Raw genomic sequence first — 14384 nt, forward strand, 5'->3', positions numbered from 1 at the left:
GGAGGGAGGGAGGGAGGGAGGAAGGAAGGAAGGAAGGAAGGAAGGAAGGAAGGAAGGAAGGAAGGAAGGAAGGAAGGAAGGAAGGAAGGAAGTCCTATACAGACGTGCAGACATTTAGAGAGTCATTTTTAAAATGTTTTCAGCATATCTATATGATGTGTGTGTCTGCATATGAAGGTCAGACGTCAGTGTTGGATATTTTCCTTGATTGTTTTTACCATAATCTTTTAAAACAAGGTCTCCAGAGAACCTGGAGCTCACCAGTTAGTTAGATTGCATGTCTCCAGTATGTCACTGCATACAGTGCACGGTGTTGGGTTACAGGCACTGCCACCACAACCAGATTTGACATGTGTCTTGGGATCCACACTCAGGTCCCCATGACACAGCCAGCACTACCCAGCAAGCATCTCTCCAGCTTTCCCTGTGTTTCTCCATTGAGAGTTTCATGCCAATTGAGAAGGATATATAGGAAACCCCAAATCCATGTTGTCTCATTTTTTAAACAAGGACAAGCCTAGTTCGCTATTAAGATTTAGAAAAAAAAAAATTTAGTGACATTTATAGGCATATATGCATGTATTTTGTGTTATTTTTATCTGTGCATTTAAAGCATTTTGGTTGCAGAAATGGCTCCATGGTTAAGAGTATTTGCTGTTCTTCAAGAGGACCTGAGTTTGGTTCCCAGCACCCATACCAGGCAACATCTATAACTCCAGCTCCAGGGGATCTGATACCTCCAGCCTTCCTAGGCACCATTTTCATGTATATATATTAGCATATAGACAAACATATCTACTTATAAGTAAAAATACAAAAAACAAAGCTGGGATTTGTGGCACTCTTCATTAATCCTAGCACTTGGGAGAGAGAGGCAAGAGGATCTCTGTGAATCTGAGGCCAGCCTGGTCTACATAGCAAGTACCAAGATAGCCTCTTGATTACCCCAAGAGATCTAGTCCTAATAAAACAAATAATAATAATAATAAATAATAAATGATAATAATGGCTAGAAAGTTAGCTCTACAGTTAAGAGCATTGATTGCTCTTCCAGAGGACCCAGGTTCAATTCCTAGCCCCTACATGAAACCTCACATTTGTCTGTATTTCCAGTTCCAGAGGACACAAAACCCTCTTCTACCCTCCGGGGGCATCACATGCATGTTGTGCAAAGGCGTATGTGCAAGCAAAACATCCATACACATACAGAAATCATTTTAATTTAAAATATATATAATAGAATATGCACATATATAAACATATACAATAAGCCAAGTGTGATAGCCCATACCTTTAATCCCATTGCTCAAGAGGCAGAGACAGGAGAATCTGTGATTTCAAGGCCAGCCTGGACTACAAAGCTATTTCTAGGATAGCCAGGACTAACTATATAGTGAGACCTGGTCTCAAAAACCTGTATAATAAACCTTTTAAAATATTTGCTTTAAATATTTTAATATTTTATAACATGGTTATAAAAGAAGATATAAAGGTTTTCTTGTTCCAGGTCTGTCATGGTTTTTTCGTGTTTGGTGGTAGATAATTGCATAAAATATATTTGATAGTAAAAGTGTAAAATCCATTGTGATGCTCTGTAGCTTCATGTCAAGTGGCTGCTCTAACAGAGTAGACATTTGTACAGTTGTGCAGAGTTTGTGCCTGGTTAATTTTGCATGTGATTTTATTTTATTTGCAACTTTTTATGTTTATATATAAATGTGACAGATACACACTAGGGTATTCTAGAAGGTTCTGGGATATTTCTGGGGGAGGGATGAAGGAATCCTTCAGCTGCCACTTAGTCCCCCTCTTTGCTATTTACATTTCTGTTTAGAGACTAAGTCACTGTTTTAGAAAACGATGCCTTGTCCAAGCTCTGTGACTGTCTTGCTGCCTGAATGAGACAAAAGACTTAAAGCTTGCTCTACCGCTGCTCTTGTCTGTGAACCGTCTGAAGTGCTGTGAAGGTTGGACTTGAAATTATTCATAGGAAAGAGTTACCAGGGTGCTGCTTACATAGTAGGCACTGAATAAATAATCATTGTTTTCATTATTAATAAGAGTGTGGGGCGTGCTATGTTTGCAAATGTTCTCCCCGTGAAATGTGTGTGGCTAATAGATGACGGCTCTTTATCTCTCAAGGACTGCCTTGTTCTCCACATGGGCTCTGTGGGAAGGGACCTCAGAATAGAAGCATATAGTGTGCCTCAATAGTCTAACCCCCGCAGTCAGTGCTTACCTACCTGTCAGGGTGTACAGACACATGTTCCAGTGGCTCTTCCCTCTTAGGTAGGGGGTGCCAGAGTTGGTGAATAAAAATACTGGCTGCCTAGTCCCACGTGACTTTCAGGCAAACAACAAATAATTTTTGTCAGGACCACAAGGATGTATGTCTTTATAGAGAAAAAGTTGTCATTGTTTCTCAGAAATTCACAGGTAACTAAGATGCCTTCGTTTTTCCTGACCAGCCTGTCTCTGGATGGATAAGGAGGGGGCACAGCACAGAAGTGGGGTAGAGAAGAATTTCAAGAACTAAAAACAGCCACTATAGAAACTGGTCTGGAGGTTCCAGGACTGTAACCAGCTGTGCTGGTCCTAGAAGAGGGAATCAAAGTCAGAATACTCCAGGGACCTGTATTTGTCACAGCTTTGTCCAGATGGCTGAGTCAGTGCATCACCCGAGTGCCTATTGGTAAATGGATAAAGAGAGTGTAGCATACATATAAGAGGGAAGAATTCTTCAGCCATTAAGAAGAAGCAAAGTCCATCACTTTCACAAAGACCTGAGATCATCATGTTAAGTGCTATAAGCCAGAACCAGAAAGACATATCCCTCCATTTTAGTCATATGCAAAAATCTAGATTTTATTTATTTATCTTTATCTTTTATTTTTGACAATTTTAAATTATTTGCAACATGTCTTATAAACATATCAACCCCCAACTCCACCTCCTTCTTCTCTAAGACATCCCCTAACACAACCCCTCCTACCTCCTAGATTGTTTTAATCTTTGATTATGTGCATATGTGTGTCTGTGTGGGTATATGCACACATGAGTACAAGTTTCTCAGAAGCCATAGGCATCAGATCCCCATGGAGCTAGAGTGATGAGCCAATGTCAGATACCTATCTTGGGTGCTGAGAACCAAATTCAGACCCTCAGTATATACTCTTAACAACTGAGCCATCTCAGCATCCTCCTTGGGTCTGGACTTGAGAATCAACTCTCCAGATCTCACATGAGGTCTCTAAGCCACACTAGGATCTGTGGCCCTCATGTCACCCAGACTCTGAAAGTAGGCAGAAAGTTCTGACTGTGAGTCTATAGATGCAAAGCCCCAACATTGCTGTTCCTAAATATGCATCCTATAACATTGATATCACACACATGCATGCATGTGCACACACACAGACACACACACACACACACAGAGAGACAGAGACAGAGACAGAGACAGAGACAGAGATTCAAGTACCTCTGAGCCCCAGCCAAGCTCAGGCCACTGTTGTGGATTGCCCTGGTATTGTTTGTATTTTGATTCTAATTCTGCTCCCCCCCCCCCAGAGGGGCTGCCTTGGATGAAGAGTCATTCAAGTGACTTCATATGAACCTTCTCCCCATTTTTAACTGGTAAAATAAAGACTAAAGCCTGTGCTTGTGCAGTGGAAAGGAAAGGTGGCGCTGGAAGTTTTAGAGAAGGAAGGAGAGGAAGAAGGAGGAGAGACAAGGAGAGGAAGTAGAGGAGACAGAGGACAGAAGGTGGAGGAAGATGATGATGAACTAGAACCATGTGGTCTGAATGAGCTGCAAATAACTAGGCATTTCATAGATGGGCAATGGAGTAGTGTAAGGTACAATTTCTCAATCTAGGTGTGCAGATTGTATTTATATTAATTGAGCTTTATGCGGGCATGTGGGGGTTGGAGATCTACCATTATAAATCTGGCTGGTATAAATCTCTAGTGTTATCACTTACTTCATGGGGCTAAGGGGATCTGAATGAATGATAGCTGGCTTTCTGCAGAAATGGTAGCCACAGAGGATGGATGGCCTGGGAAGTGCAAGTGGTAGTTCCAAATATGGCCCCCTTGGGGCTGAACACGGGGGTGGGCAAGACTGCGAATGCCTGTGCCTGGCTAGACTTAGCATGGTTCATTTTTTAAAACAAGCTACAGGCCGCCACCCTGGCCATGGCTATCCTCCGTGTCTCTCTGACCCCTCGTCTCATGCTTGCCTTTTCTCTTTTGATCACTACTTGTCTTAGTTAGGGTTTTACTGCTGTGAACAGACACCATGACCAAGGCAAGTCTTAATGAAACAACATTTAATTGGGGCTGGCTTACAGATTCAGAGTTTCAGCCCATTATCACATCAAGGTGGAAGAATGGCAGTATCCAGGCAGGCATGGCACAGGTAGAACTGAGGGTTCTATGTCTTCATCCAAAGGCTGCTAGTGGAAGACTGACTTCCAGGCAACTAGGGTGAGGATCTTATACTCACACCCACAGTGACACACCCATTCCAACCAGGTCACACCTATTCCAACATGGCCACACCTCCAGATGGTGCCACTCCCTGGTCCAAGGATATACAAACCATCACACTACTCAACCCCTGCCCTAGTCCAAAAGGCATTGGCATCTTCCCTGCTTAGTGCTCCACACCAGTGCTCCCTGTTACTCCACAATGCTCTGCAGATGTTTCTAGAGGCAGAAAATGACAGCACTATATGAGACAAACTCTTGCCCATTGTGGAGCTATGCCCTAGTGCTGCAAATAAGGGATGATAACTAGCATGCCAGGAATGTCCACGGCCATGACATCACAGCCTGTACCATGGTACCCTGGAACAGAAGACTAGTGAGTGAATGAGTGGCCAGCCCTTTGGTTGTGGGCAGATGCACTTTCAGACTGGGTAATTGAAGGCTTTCCACCAGAGAAGAGAAACACCAGCCACGCAGATACCTGGGGCCAGGTAGAGCAACCAACCCTTGGGGACACCTCAGCCTCCCCAAACCATGCAGCAGGAACAAGAGTACCGAGAGCAACAGAGGCATGAGGGTGTTGGGAAAGGTCCCCAGACTACCAGATAATAATATATCCACCTAACAAAAATAACCGAGAAAGCCTTCTTCCTGGGCCCTGCTTTTGCTGCAGGCAACGGAGCAGTGAACCATTGGGTGGCTGAGCCAACTGTTGTTCTGGGAACTTTCTCCTAACTCCTGCACCCTGAATAACCCTGGAACTGAGCAGCTTCCAGTTAATGGGGTTTTGTGAACAGATTCACACATTCAAAACCCATTCCCCACATACTGGAGAGGGTTCAAAAGTTTGACAACTAGTCAGAGACTATAGTAGCTTCCTTCCAGCATTCTGGTGGCCAGCTTTTCAAGCTTGAGACTTGAATAATATGTACTGATTCCAGGAAGGCATTATGGGACTGCAGCTCATTCATGGAAATGAGGTTACAGGCCTTTAACCCAAATTCAATAATCCATGTGGTGATCTGGAAACATGTACAAGGGTGATCAGTGGTGTCCATCGGAATCAAGTGTTTCCAGGTTCTTGGTGTCTTGTTCAGGAATCAAAGAAGCAAACAGAAAGATGGAATAGCCAGGCCTTGATGCAGATGCTAACATGCAGAGTACGGATTATACACCCTGCAGAAGACACCATCATAAAATCCATGCATGTGCATATTTGCATACATATGTGTATATGAGTGCATGTATGCACATGCATGAAGAGGCCTGGGATTGGTCTCAGGAGTCAACCTCAATTGTTTTTCCTCTTTCTTCATTGATGCTGAGACTCTCATTGAAAGCCAGAGTGTACAGTATTGCTTATCTCCTTAGTGAACGTGTTCTAGGGGTCCTTTGTGTCTGTCATCTGAGGCTGGAATCACAGCAGGTTACCAAGCCCACTTGGCCTTCATGTGAGTTCTAGGGATCCAAACTCTGATCCTCACTTTTGTGTAGCAAAAGCATCCCCCACACCTGTCAGATACCCACGTGTGGTCACCATGGGTACCATCAACAGGGACCCGGGTAATGAATCGGGATGTGACGTTTGAGACACGTGTCTCTTCTGGCTGCATTAGCCTCGGGACCCAGGCAGACCTCAGGTCCTAAGGAAGGCTTAGTTTCTTCCTTCATTCTAAACTAATGGCCTTGTTTTGTTTTTTCTCCTGCGGTCTCTCTGTTCTTCGGACCCAGGCCCTGGCGTACCCACCGTTACTGTGCATAACACCACGGATAAGAGAAGTAAGTGTTGTTCCTCTTCGATATTTCTGAGCTTCAGGAGTGAAAGCCAAGATTTGTGAAACAGTCCGCCCGACCCCCACTCACGCCCCTCTGGAATCCTGTGCAGGCTAAATAAAATGGTCACAAGGACCAGTGTGACACAGCTGAAGCTCTGGCTCCCTAAAAATGTCTAGGATCCAGAAGAGCCTGTGAGTGCTGAGGCTGGGTGGCCATTCCCTAGGTACCCAGATTATGGCTGAAATCTTCTGGGTGTGCTGGATTCGAACCTCAATCAGTCAGGAGGAGGCTTCACTCTTTCCTCCTCTAAGACCTGCTCTGAGAACAAGGCTCCATGGGTACTCGGAGGTGTATCTGCCTGCAGGTCAGAGGGTCATGTCCGTGATATGGAAGAATCATATTACAGGGTGATTTAGACAGGGTTACATAGGCTAGAGAGATGGCTTCTCCATTACAGGTAAATGACTAAGCCATTAAGGTAAGGTTATTATCAACGTAATAAGAGTTACCTGAGGATTGTTAGGATCTTGGGGAGACCTGAGGGAGGGCCATGACGGTAGCTATGCCACTAGAGAGGGAGGAAGCTCAACTCCAAATGCAGCCAGAGCAGAGAGTAGATGGGAGATCCCTGAGAGCAGACAGTGGCAGGAAGTCTTGCTGATGGGCCTTGTTCTTACTGTGGTCATGTTGAGGAAGTGGACATCAGGGGTAAGGATAAGGACATGGTCAGACAGGCCAGGGTAATCAGAAGGTTCTTACTAAACTGACCCAGGAGGAGGCCCACTGAGACAACACAACACAAGCCAAAGACGGGCCAGAAGCCAAGGTCAAAGGCCAGGTGAAAAGGACTTGGAGGAATCCAAGTCAAATGGGTCTTCCAAAGCACAGGACTTTCAGAATTTTCAGCCGCTAAAGGAACTTGTAGGTTTTCACCGGACAGCGCCTGGTGCAGACTACCACACGAACTGTGTTTGGGACATTGGGATCCTGGGTGTGGTAGATGAAAAAGCTAAAAAGTAAAAGAACGGTGCCCTTGGCCCCTCCTTTCTCCTATTCCCAGGAGGTCCTGTCTCTCCTCTGCCATCACCCTTCCCACCAAGATACCTCAGTACTATATCCTGCCCTGGAAGAAAATCAAACATATATGCAGCTCCAGGTTCAAACATTTGAAGCTGGGTAAAATAGATGTGGTTAAAGAAACATGCCAAATCGTGGGAGCAGTCTGCCAGGCCTGCAATGGATTAAGGATTCAGAATTCCAGCATGAGTAAGAAAACCAAAAGTAAATAGGTGATCAGATTCTTTAAATGCAAAGGAAGTTGGTACTGGAATTTGGCTCTCTCAGCATTCTCGAAGCCCTGGGTTCAGACCCCAACACCACCTAGACTGTGTACAGTGGCACACACTTGTCACCCACGCACTAGGGAATAGACGGAGGAGCAACAGTTAAAAGTTATCCTTGGATACACAGAAAACTCGAGGGCAGGGGTTTGAGGCCCGCATGAACTCCATGAGGCCCTGACTCAAAGAGAGGGAAATGGGAGAGAGGGGAGAGGGAAGGAGGGAGGGGAAAGTTTGAGTGTTCCTATTAGAGTGGATGGGAACAAGCGCTGAGCTGAGAGGATGCTGTGGTACTTGTGGGAAGGCTGACAGTCTTTCTGCCCCAGTAGGGGTGGGTTTAGAGGGAAGAGAACCTGCTCCCAGGCCTCAGCTCCAGCCTTGCCTGGGGACTGTTCTAAGAGACTGGGAGGTTTGAAGATCTGGTGTTTTTGTCCATGTCCCCTGAAAGATCCTCGTGTAATTTCTTGATGTCACCATCTGCCAAGATGCTGCCCACCCCAGTGGGCACACAGCAGGCAAGAACCCTGAGTGAGCTACAGCTTCCAACCCAAGTGACCTCTGTGGTCTTCAACAGCATAACAAGTTATTCCTGCCTAAACCCTACCTGATGTCTTCACACTTAAAAATCAGACTGCTGCAGAGTCTCTGAATTGCCTCCCTTAAGAAAGCATGTGCTGGAGCTGGGCATGGTGGCATAGGCCTTCAATCCCATCCCAACATAGGCAGAGGCAGGTGGATCTCTGTGAGTTCAAGACCAACTTAATCCACATACCGAGTTCCAGAACAGCCAGACCTATATAATAAAGAGATCTTACCCTGCCCCCTCCAAAAAACAAACAAACAAACCCTAGTAGTGTACATCTTTAATCCCAGCATTCAGGAGATAGAGGCAGGCCTGGTCTACAAAGAGAGAGTTCCAGAACAGCCAGAAATACAAGAGAAACCTCTTCTAGAAAAGAAGGAGGGGAAAGGGGAGAGGAAGGGGGCTGAGGAGAAGAAGAAGGGGGAGGGAGAGGAGGAGAATGAGGAGGGGGAGGAAAAGAGGGAGGGGAAGGGGAGGGGGAGGAAGAGAAGAAGAGAATAAGGAAGGGAAGGAAAAGGGGGGAAAGGAGGGAGAAGAAGAGGAGGGGGAAGAGAAGGAAGAGGAAGAGAATGAGAAAGGGGAGAGGAGGGGGGAGAGGAGGAGGGGGAGGAGTGGAGAGGGAGCATTACTGTTTGTATTATTTGCCGACATGTAAGAGTTTGTGGATAACTTCCTGATTCTCTATGAGGCGTTCTCCCTTCTTACAACCTGATGTTCTGCTGCGAACAGAATGGGATGAGTGCTGAGGCTTTATAGCCCTGCCCACGCCTCCTTCCTGGCAGAGCCACGGCACTAGTTACCCAAGATGCCCACTTCCACCTGTGTGTGCATCATCTGTGTCTATTTCTTAGTGTGAGGTCACAGGTGTACTGAATTAGAGTCCACCCTAGTGACCTCACCTAAACACTGATCCTCTTTGCAGTGAAGACCACCTTCACAGGCACCAAGAGTTATAGCTTCAACGTCCTGTGGGGGATATGAGTGTGTAGTTCAGTCCACATGTGACAACACAACAACCCACCTGTTGGATGCCCCTGGACATGAAACCCATCCTACAGGAGTCCAGGAAAGAGAGTGTGGGCAGAGCATGTGGGATATCTGTCACCAGCCTGTGTCAGTTACACTGGCTGGAACCCTGTCAGGAGGTGCTCTGGCCTCCATTGGGCATTGCACACATGTGATGTGCAGGCATACATGCAGGCAAATACACATACACATAAAATAAAAATAAATAAATTTTTCTTTTTAAGACAAGTTTAAATCCAACCTAGCCTATATTACAGGACCCTGTCCAAAACAAACAAAACAAAACAAAACAAAACAAAAAAACAAAAAAAAAACCCCCCCACACACAAAACCCAAAAAACCTAAAATGCCAGCTGCTATCTGGTGCACCTCACAGGGTCTTCTTTCCCATCTCCATGAGGGCAATAAGATTGGCAGGGTCTGCTCCAATTCACAAAGGAGGAGGTTGAGGAGAAGTCCGTAAAAATCCTGCCAGCTAAGAAGTAATTTCTCCTAGAAGCTGCATGTTCAGGAGCAAATAGCTTCAAGGGGAGAAGAAAGGAAGGGAGAGAGAGCCAGAGGGCAGGGAGAAGGGAGAGGAGGGTAAGAGACAGTCTCAAGCGAGCAGATACTCCAGTGAGCTCATACAGCTCAAAGGTGAAAAGTTTACACATCTGAATGTAGTCTGTTGAATGCATCAGTCTCAGGCACACAAAATACAAATGACTTACAAATAATTGTCTGAGCCTTAGCCTATAGCCCTGAGCTTCAGTGCCAGTCTGCCACCCTCTGCAGCTCCTGTGAGCTCCTGCTCTATCAGGAGCAGGCCAGGGTCACCTGCAAAAGAAAGCTGAGCTGTGGGCCCCATCAAGTGTCAGAGCCAGCACTGTGTCTAGTGTCCTGGTGTCTGTGGGAATGTGTGACTTTTTCCTGTGCGTGGAACTTGTAATGTGGCTGCTGGCCCTGCTACAGCAAGCCACAGCCCAACATAGCACCACTAGAAATGATAGCCTGGAAAGTAATGCCTGTGCTTGTCTCCTGGATGAGGCCACACGTACCTTCCAGCCCCGGGTGCCTGGCCTAGGTCATAGGATCTTGTCCATGCCATGATCATAGCCTCTTGGCAGACACTGTGTATGTATGCCTCAGACAGGCACCAAAGCCCAGTCTTAGGGCCAGGTAGGGCTCAGATCAGTCACTTTCCTTCCAAAATTATAAAAATTCCCTGGACAGAGAACAAAAGAAGTGGAAGGTGAGGACCCATACCAAAGAATATCCTCTGACCTCCACACATGAACTATGGATACCCATACCTATAGCTGAATATATGGAAAGAGAAAAGGAGAGACGTCGTCATCATCGTCATTGTCATTATTGTCATCGTTATCATCATCTTCATCATCTTCATCGTTGTCATCATCATCTTCTTCTTCTTCTTCTTCTTCTTCTTCATTGTCATTGTCATTGTCATCATCATCATCATTGTTCCAGGAGCAGTAAAAGTGCGCAGTGAAGCAGAGTAGCACACAGGCCACCTCACCAGCCTGGGTTCTGCACAATGAGGGCCTACAGAAGCCCACAGAGTGCCACGTAACAGCTGGACACTCTGCTCACCCTCCAGACCATCCCGCTGGTATCTTGAGATCAGGGGCATGTGTTACAGGCCATGCCAGGAATGCTGTGTGCATCTGTGGATTTCTCAGCATAGGTTAGGTGAGTGGAGGCATGGACCTTGGTGAATTTCCCAAGTGCCCTAGCAGCAGGCTGCATTTCCAGTCAAATTAGCATGACTCCTTACAGTACGTTTTCCCTTACAGGCTGAGAAAGTGTCCCCAACCCAATAATGTAAAATCCAAACACTCCAGAATTCAAGACTTCTTGAATATACACATGTCGGCATGTGACCAGCTGCAGTCACAGTATAGGGCCACTGGTAGGTAATACCTTCTAAAAGTCCCTTCAGGCCCAGTGGTTACCATGTCCATGGAACACAAAGGAATCTAGTGTTCAGACTTGCACCTCATGCCCAGATATACTTTGAAACACACAGAAACCATAAGGTCTAAAAGAACAAGAAACCTGAAGCTCCCTTGTACCTTTCCCACACTCCAGTGAGCAGGTTTCAGCCCATAGCTGCTGTCTGCTTAGCCGCCAGGACCCAGGAATTCTGACCCCCATCCCTGAGGAAATGGTGGCTTCTGAGACACCTCTTCCAATCTCTCTGCGTGCAATCAGCTGAGGGAACTCTGAGTCTGTGGTTTCTGAACCTTCTACTGCTAGGCCAGGGTGTACCAAGTCCATCGGACTCCTTCTCTGTTGGGAGTGCACCTCTGAGGAGTCCTTGGGCCTTGCTGAGGAAAATAACAATCCAGTGTATGCAGAGAGGCAGCGTGCGGACCATCAAGCTCACGGACAGGTGGTTCTAAGGAAACTGCAGGATGCCTTGCCTTGAGCAGCCTGTGTGTCAGGAGCACGGTAAAGGGGTTGGCCTGTCAGGAGGGCTGTGATTGGACAGCAGTGGGGCTCATCATTCTCTTTTAACCCATCCCTGTTAGAAAAGTTGGAATTACTACTATAGAGAGCTTGGCCCTCCACGGCATCATCCCCAGCCTCCCTGCCCCTGGGAATACTTGACTTTTCCCCCTTTAGAAAATCATATCTGCAAACAGAGCCTGTGGGGTTTTCACAGATGTGATGCTGAATAATTTAAAAGCTGTTTCCTTACGGATGTCATTATTGTGGGCACCAAAGGCTGCTCATGTGTCTGAAGCTTCTCGTCATGTAGAGATGCAGAAAGTAGCAGCAAAGCCACATCTGTCTGAGCCTGGTTCTAGTGCTCATGTAGCTGGCAGTACAAGGCAGATGCTGGCTAAGGCCCCATGTGAGAAAGAGCTGGGATCACAGAGTGTTCACACACTGTCACATCTTCCAAGAGAAAATGAATGGGCCGTGTCTGTGGACACCCCCTTCCTGCTTACCTATCCTGAACTCAGTTCAGGAGACCTGGAGTCCAGTCAGGCTTCTGGGTCTCCACAACTCAATCCCACTGAAGACAGCTTTCCGCCTTCCCATTTGATGCAGCCTATTTGGGGGTTGGTTGGTTGACATGCTCACCTTCACTGCCCAGTATTGAGTACCACCTACTAGGCACAAACCACTCAAGAAGGTGCAATGCAGTTTAAAGGGTCTCTGTGCAGGACCTGAGATCACTTGTCAGACTCCCCTCCTAGGAGACTTCTGGTATCAGTGGGCAGTAGGGATAGGAAGGCCTCATTGGTAAAGAGGTCCCAAGGTCACTGCTAAGAATGGGGTCTTTTTTCCCCAATTCCCAGATGAGGAAAGGAGGAGACGTAAGGGGGAGAGGGCAGGAGGGAGAGGAGGGGATTTGAAAGCCACCTTGTGAGCTAGGGATGGAGCTCACTTGTGCTTGCCTATCGCACAGAATCCTGGGTTTGATCCCTAACACCTGCATGGTATTAGACTTGAAATCCTAGCACTTGGTGGGGGGCAGGTAGAGGCAGGAAGATCAAAAGTTCAAGGTCATGTTCAGGTTTATAGCAAGTTGAGGCTAGCCTGTTATCCATGACCCCTACTCTAAATAATGAAACAGAACCACCTTGCCCCTAAAGCCCATGTAACCATAGAAGAGGGTCTTGCAGATTTTCTATAGCCCTTGGCCCTCAAAAGCCTGGCTCTTCTCTGACCCCAGCAGAGCAATGCAGGGCCCTTCAGTAGCACTGAAGTGACAAGCCAAGTGACACTCATCTGCTGTAGCACCTGTCCTTCAACAGTGCCAGAGACTTCTCAGGAAATTTAGCCAGGTCTCAGTTGAGACAGCCTACCCTGCCACAGCCATGGATAACATCTCTGATAGCAGGACCTGTGTACAATGCACAGACACAATGCATCACTTCTGTATCCTAGGACCTAATTTAATCCCAGCTTTTACACCACACAAGGCAAGTTTGTATCTAATAACTACAGTTTTCAAATATTTTTTTTTTTTGTTTTTCGAGACAGGGTTTCTCTGTGTAGCCTTGGCTGTCCTGGAACTCACTCTGTAGACCAGGCTGGCCTCGAACTCAGAGATCTGCCTGGCTCTGCCTCCTGAGTGCTGGGATTAAAGGCATAAGGAGTAATTTGGTGGCCATGGGTGGGGATGGGGGGGCGGGAAAGGCAGCCTGTAGGACACCTTTAATCCCAGGCCTGGAGTCAAGCACTGAGGCAGGTAGATCTCTATGAGTTTAGGCCAGCATAGTCTACATAGTGAGTTCCAGGACAGCCAAGACTACTTGCCTAGACACATCCCATTTAGATGTAAACCTAGCCACAGGCCACAAATCATTCATTAGAGCAGTGGTTCGCAACCTTCTCAATGCAACAACCCTTTAATACAGTTTCTCATATTGTGATGACCCCAACCATAAAATTATTTTCATTGCCACTTCATAACCATAATTTTCTACTGTTATGAATCACAGTGTAAATATCTGATATGCAAGACATCTGACGTGTGACTCCTCTGGTTTCCTCATAGGTTTGAGTTGTTTTCTGAGAGCTTTTTCTGAAGAGATAGCTGCATGGGCTGGGGTGTGCCTCAGGGGGAGAGCACTTGCCTAGCTAGCATCCACCCAGCCCTGGTTTCCAACCTAGGCACCAAACAGAAAGGAAAAAGAAAAACTGGGCCAACAATGTTTTCATTGGAACAGAGTCATGATGCGATCCCATGGAACCTAAGTTCGCTTCTACTCTCATCTCTTCCAACAGTTTTTAAACATTTCTTTTTTAATAGTCAAATGTATGCATTAGGTTTTACTGTTTAAAGTGATGCTGGCATCCTCTGCTGGTTCGCACCCCAGCACACTCTGTACTGGTGGCCTACAGGCATGAAATCTTCTAAACGTCTTATAGAAACTTATAGACAGTTTTGGTGTCTATAAGGTCATACTGAATTGTCACAGGCACACAGAAAGCAGCTAGAACACGCTACATACTGCTACCGCCATTCAGTAATGCAGGGGTGATCTCCCCCAGAGATGCAGCTGTGGTATATGAATGGGCACCTCCTCCTAACCTCTGAACAGCTGTGAGAGAGTACACACATTCTCCTGCTTCCAAAAACATTGGAACAGACAGATGAGAAGAGCTATAATAGCTCCACTACTTATTAGTAACTTTATTTTCTGTAGTGTG

The 14384-nt window shown here is 46.4% G+C and overlaps 1 protein-coding gene across 5 annotated transcripts in view; it reads left to right on the plus strand.

The window, feature by feature from the left end:
* Dpp6 (dipeptidyl peptidase like 6) overlaps nucleotides 1-14384 on the plus strand; it is a 927623-nt gene that overhangs the window by 890329 nt on the left and 22910 nt on the right. For all 5 annotated transcript variants that reach the window (XM_021163977.1, XM_021163979.1, XM_021163976.1 and 2 more), the window contains exon 17: nucleotides 6219-6266. In XM_021163977.1, the coding sequence (XP_021019636.1) occupies nucleotides 6219-6266 (48 nt within the window). The remainder of the gene's footprint in view (nucleotides 1-6218; nucleotides 6267-14384) is intronic.

This window comes from Mus caroli, chromosome 5, assembly GCF_900094665.2.
Source record: "Mus caroli chromosome 5, CAROLI_EIJ_v1.1, whole genome shotgun sequence".
In the NCBI taxonomy this organism is placed as follows: Eukaryota; Metazoa; Chordata; class Mammalia; order Rodentia; family Muridae; genus Mus; species Mus caroli.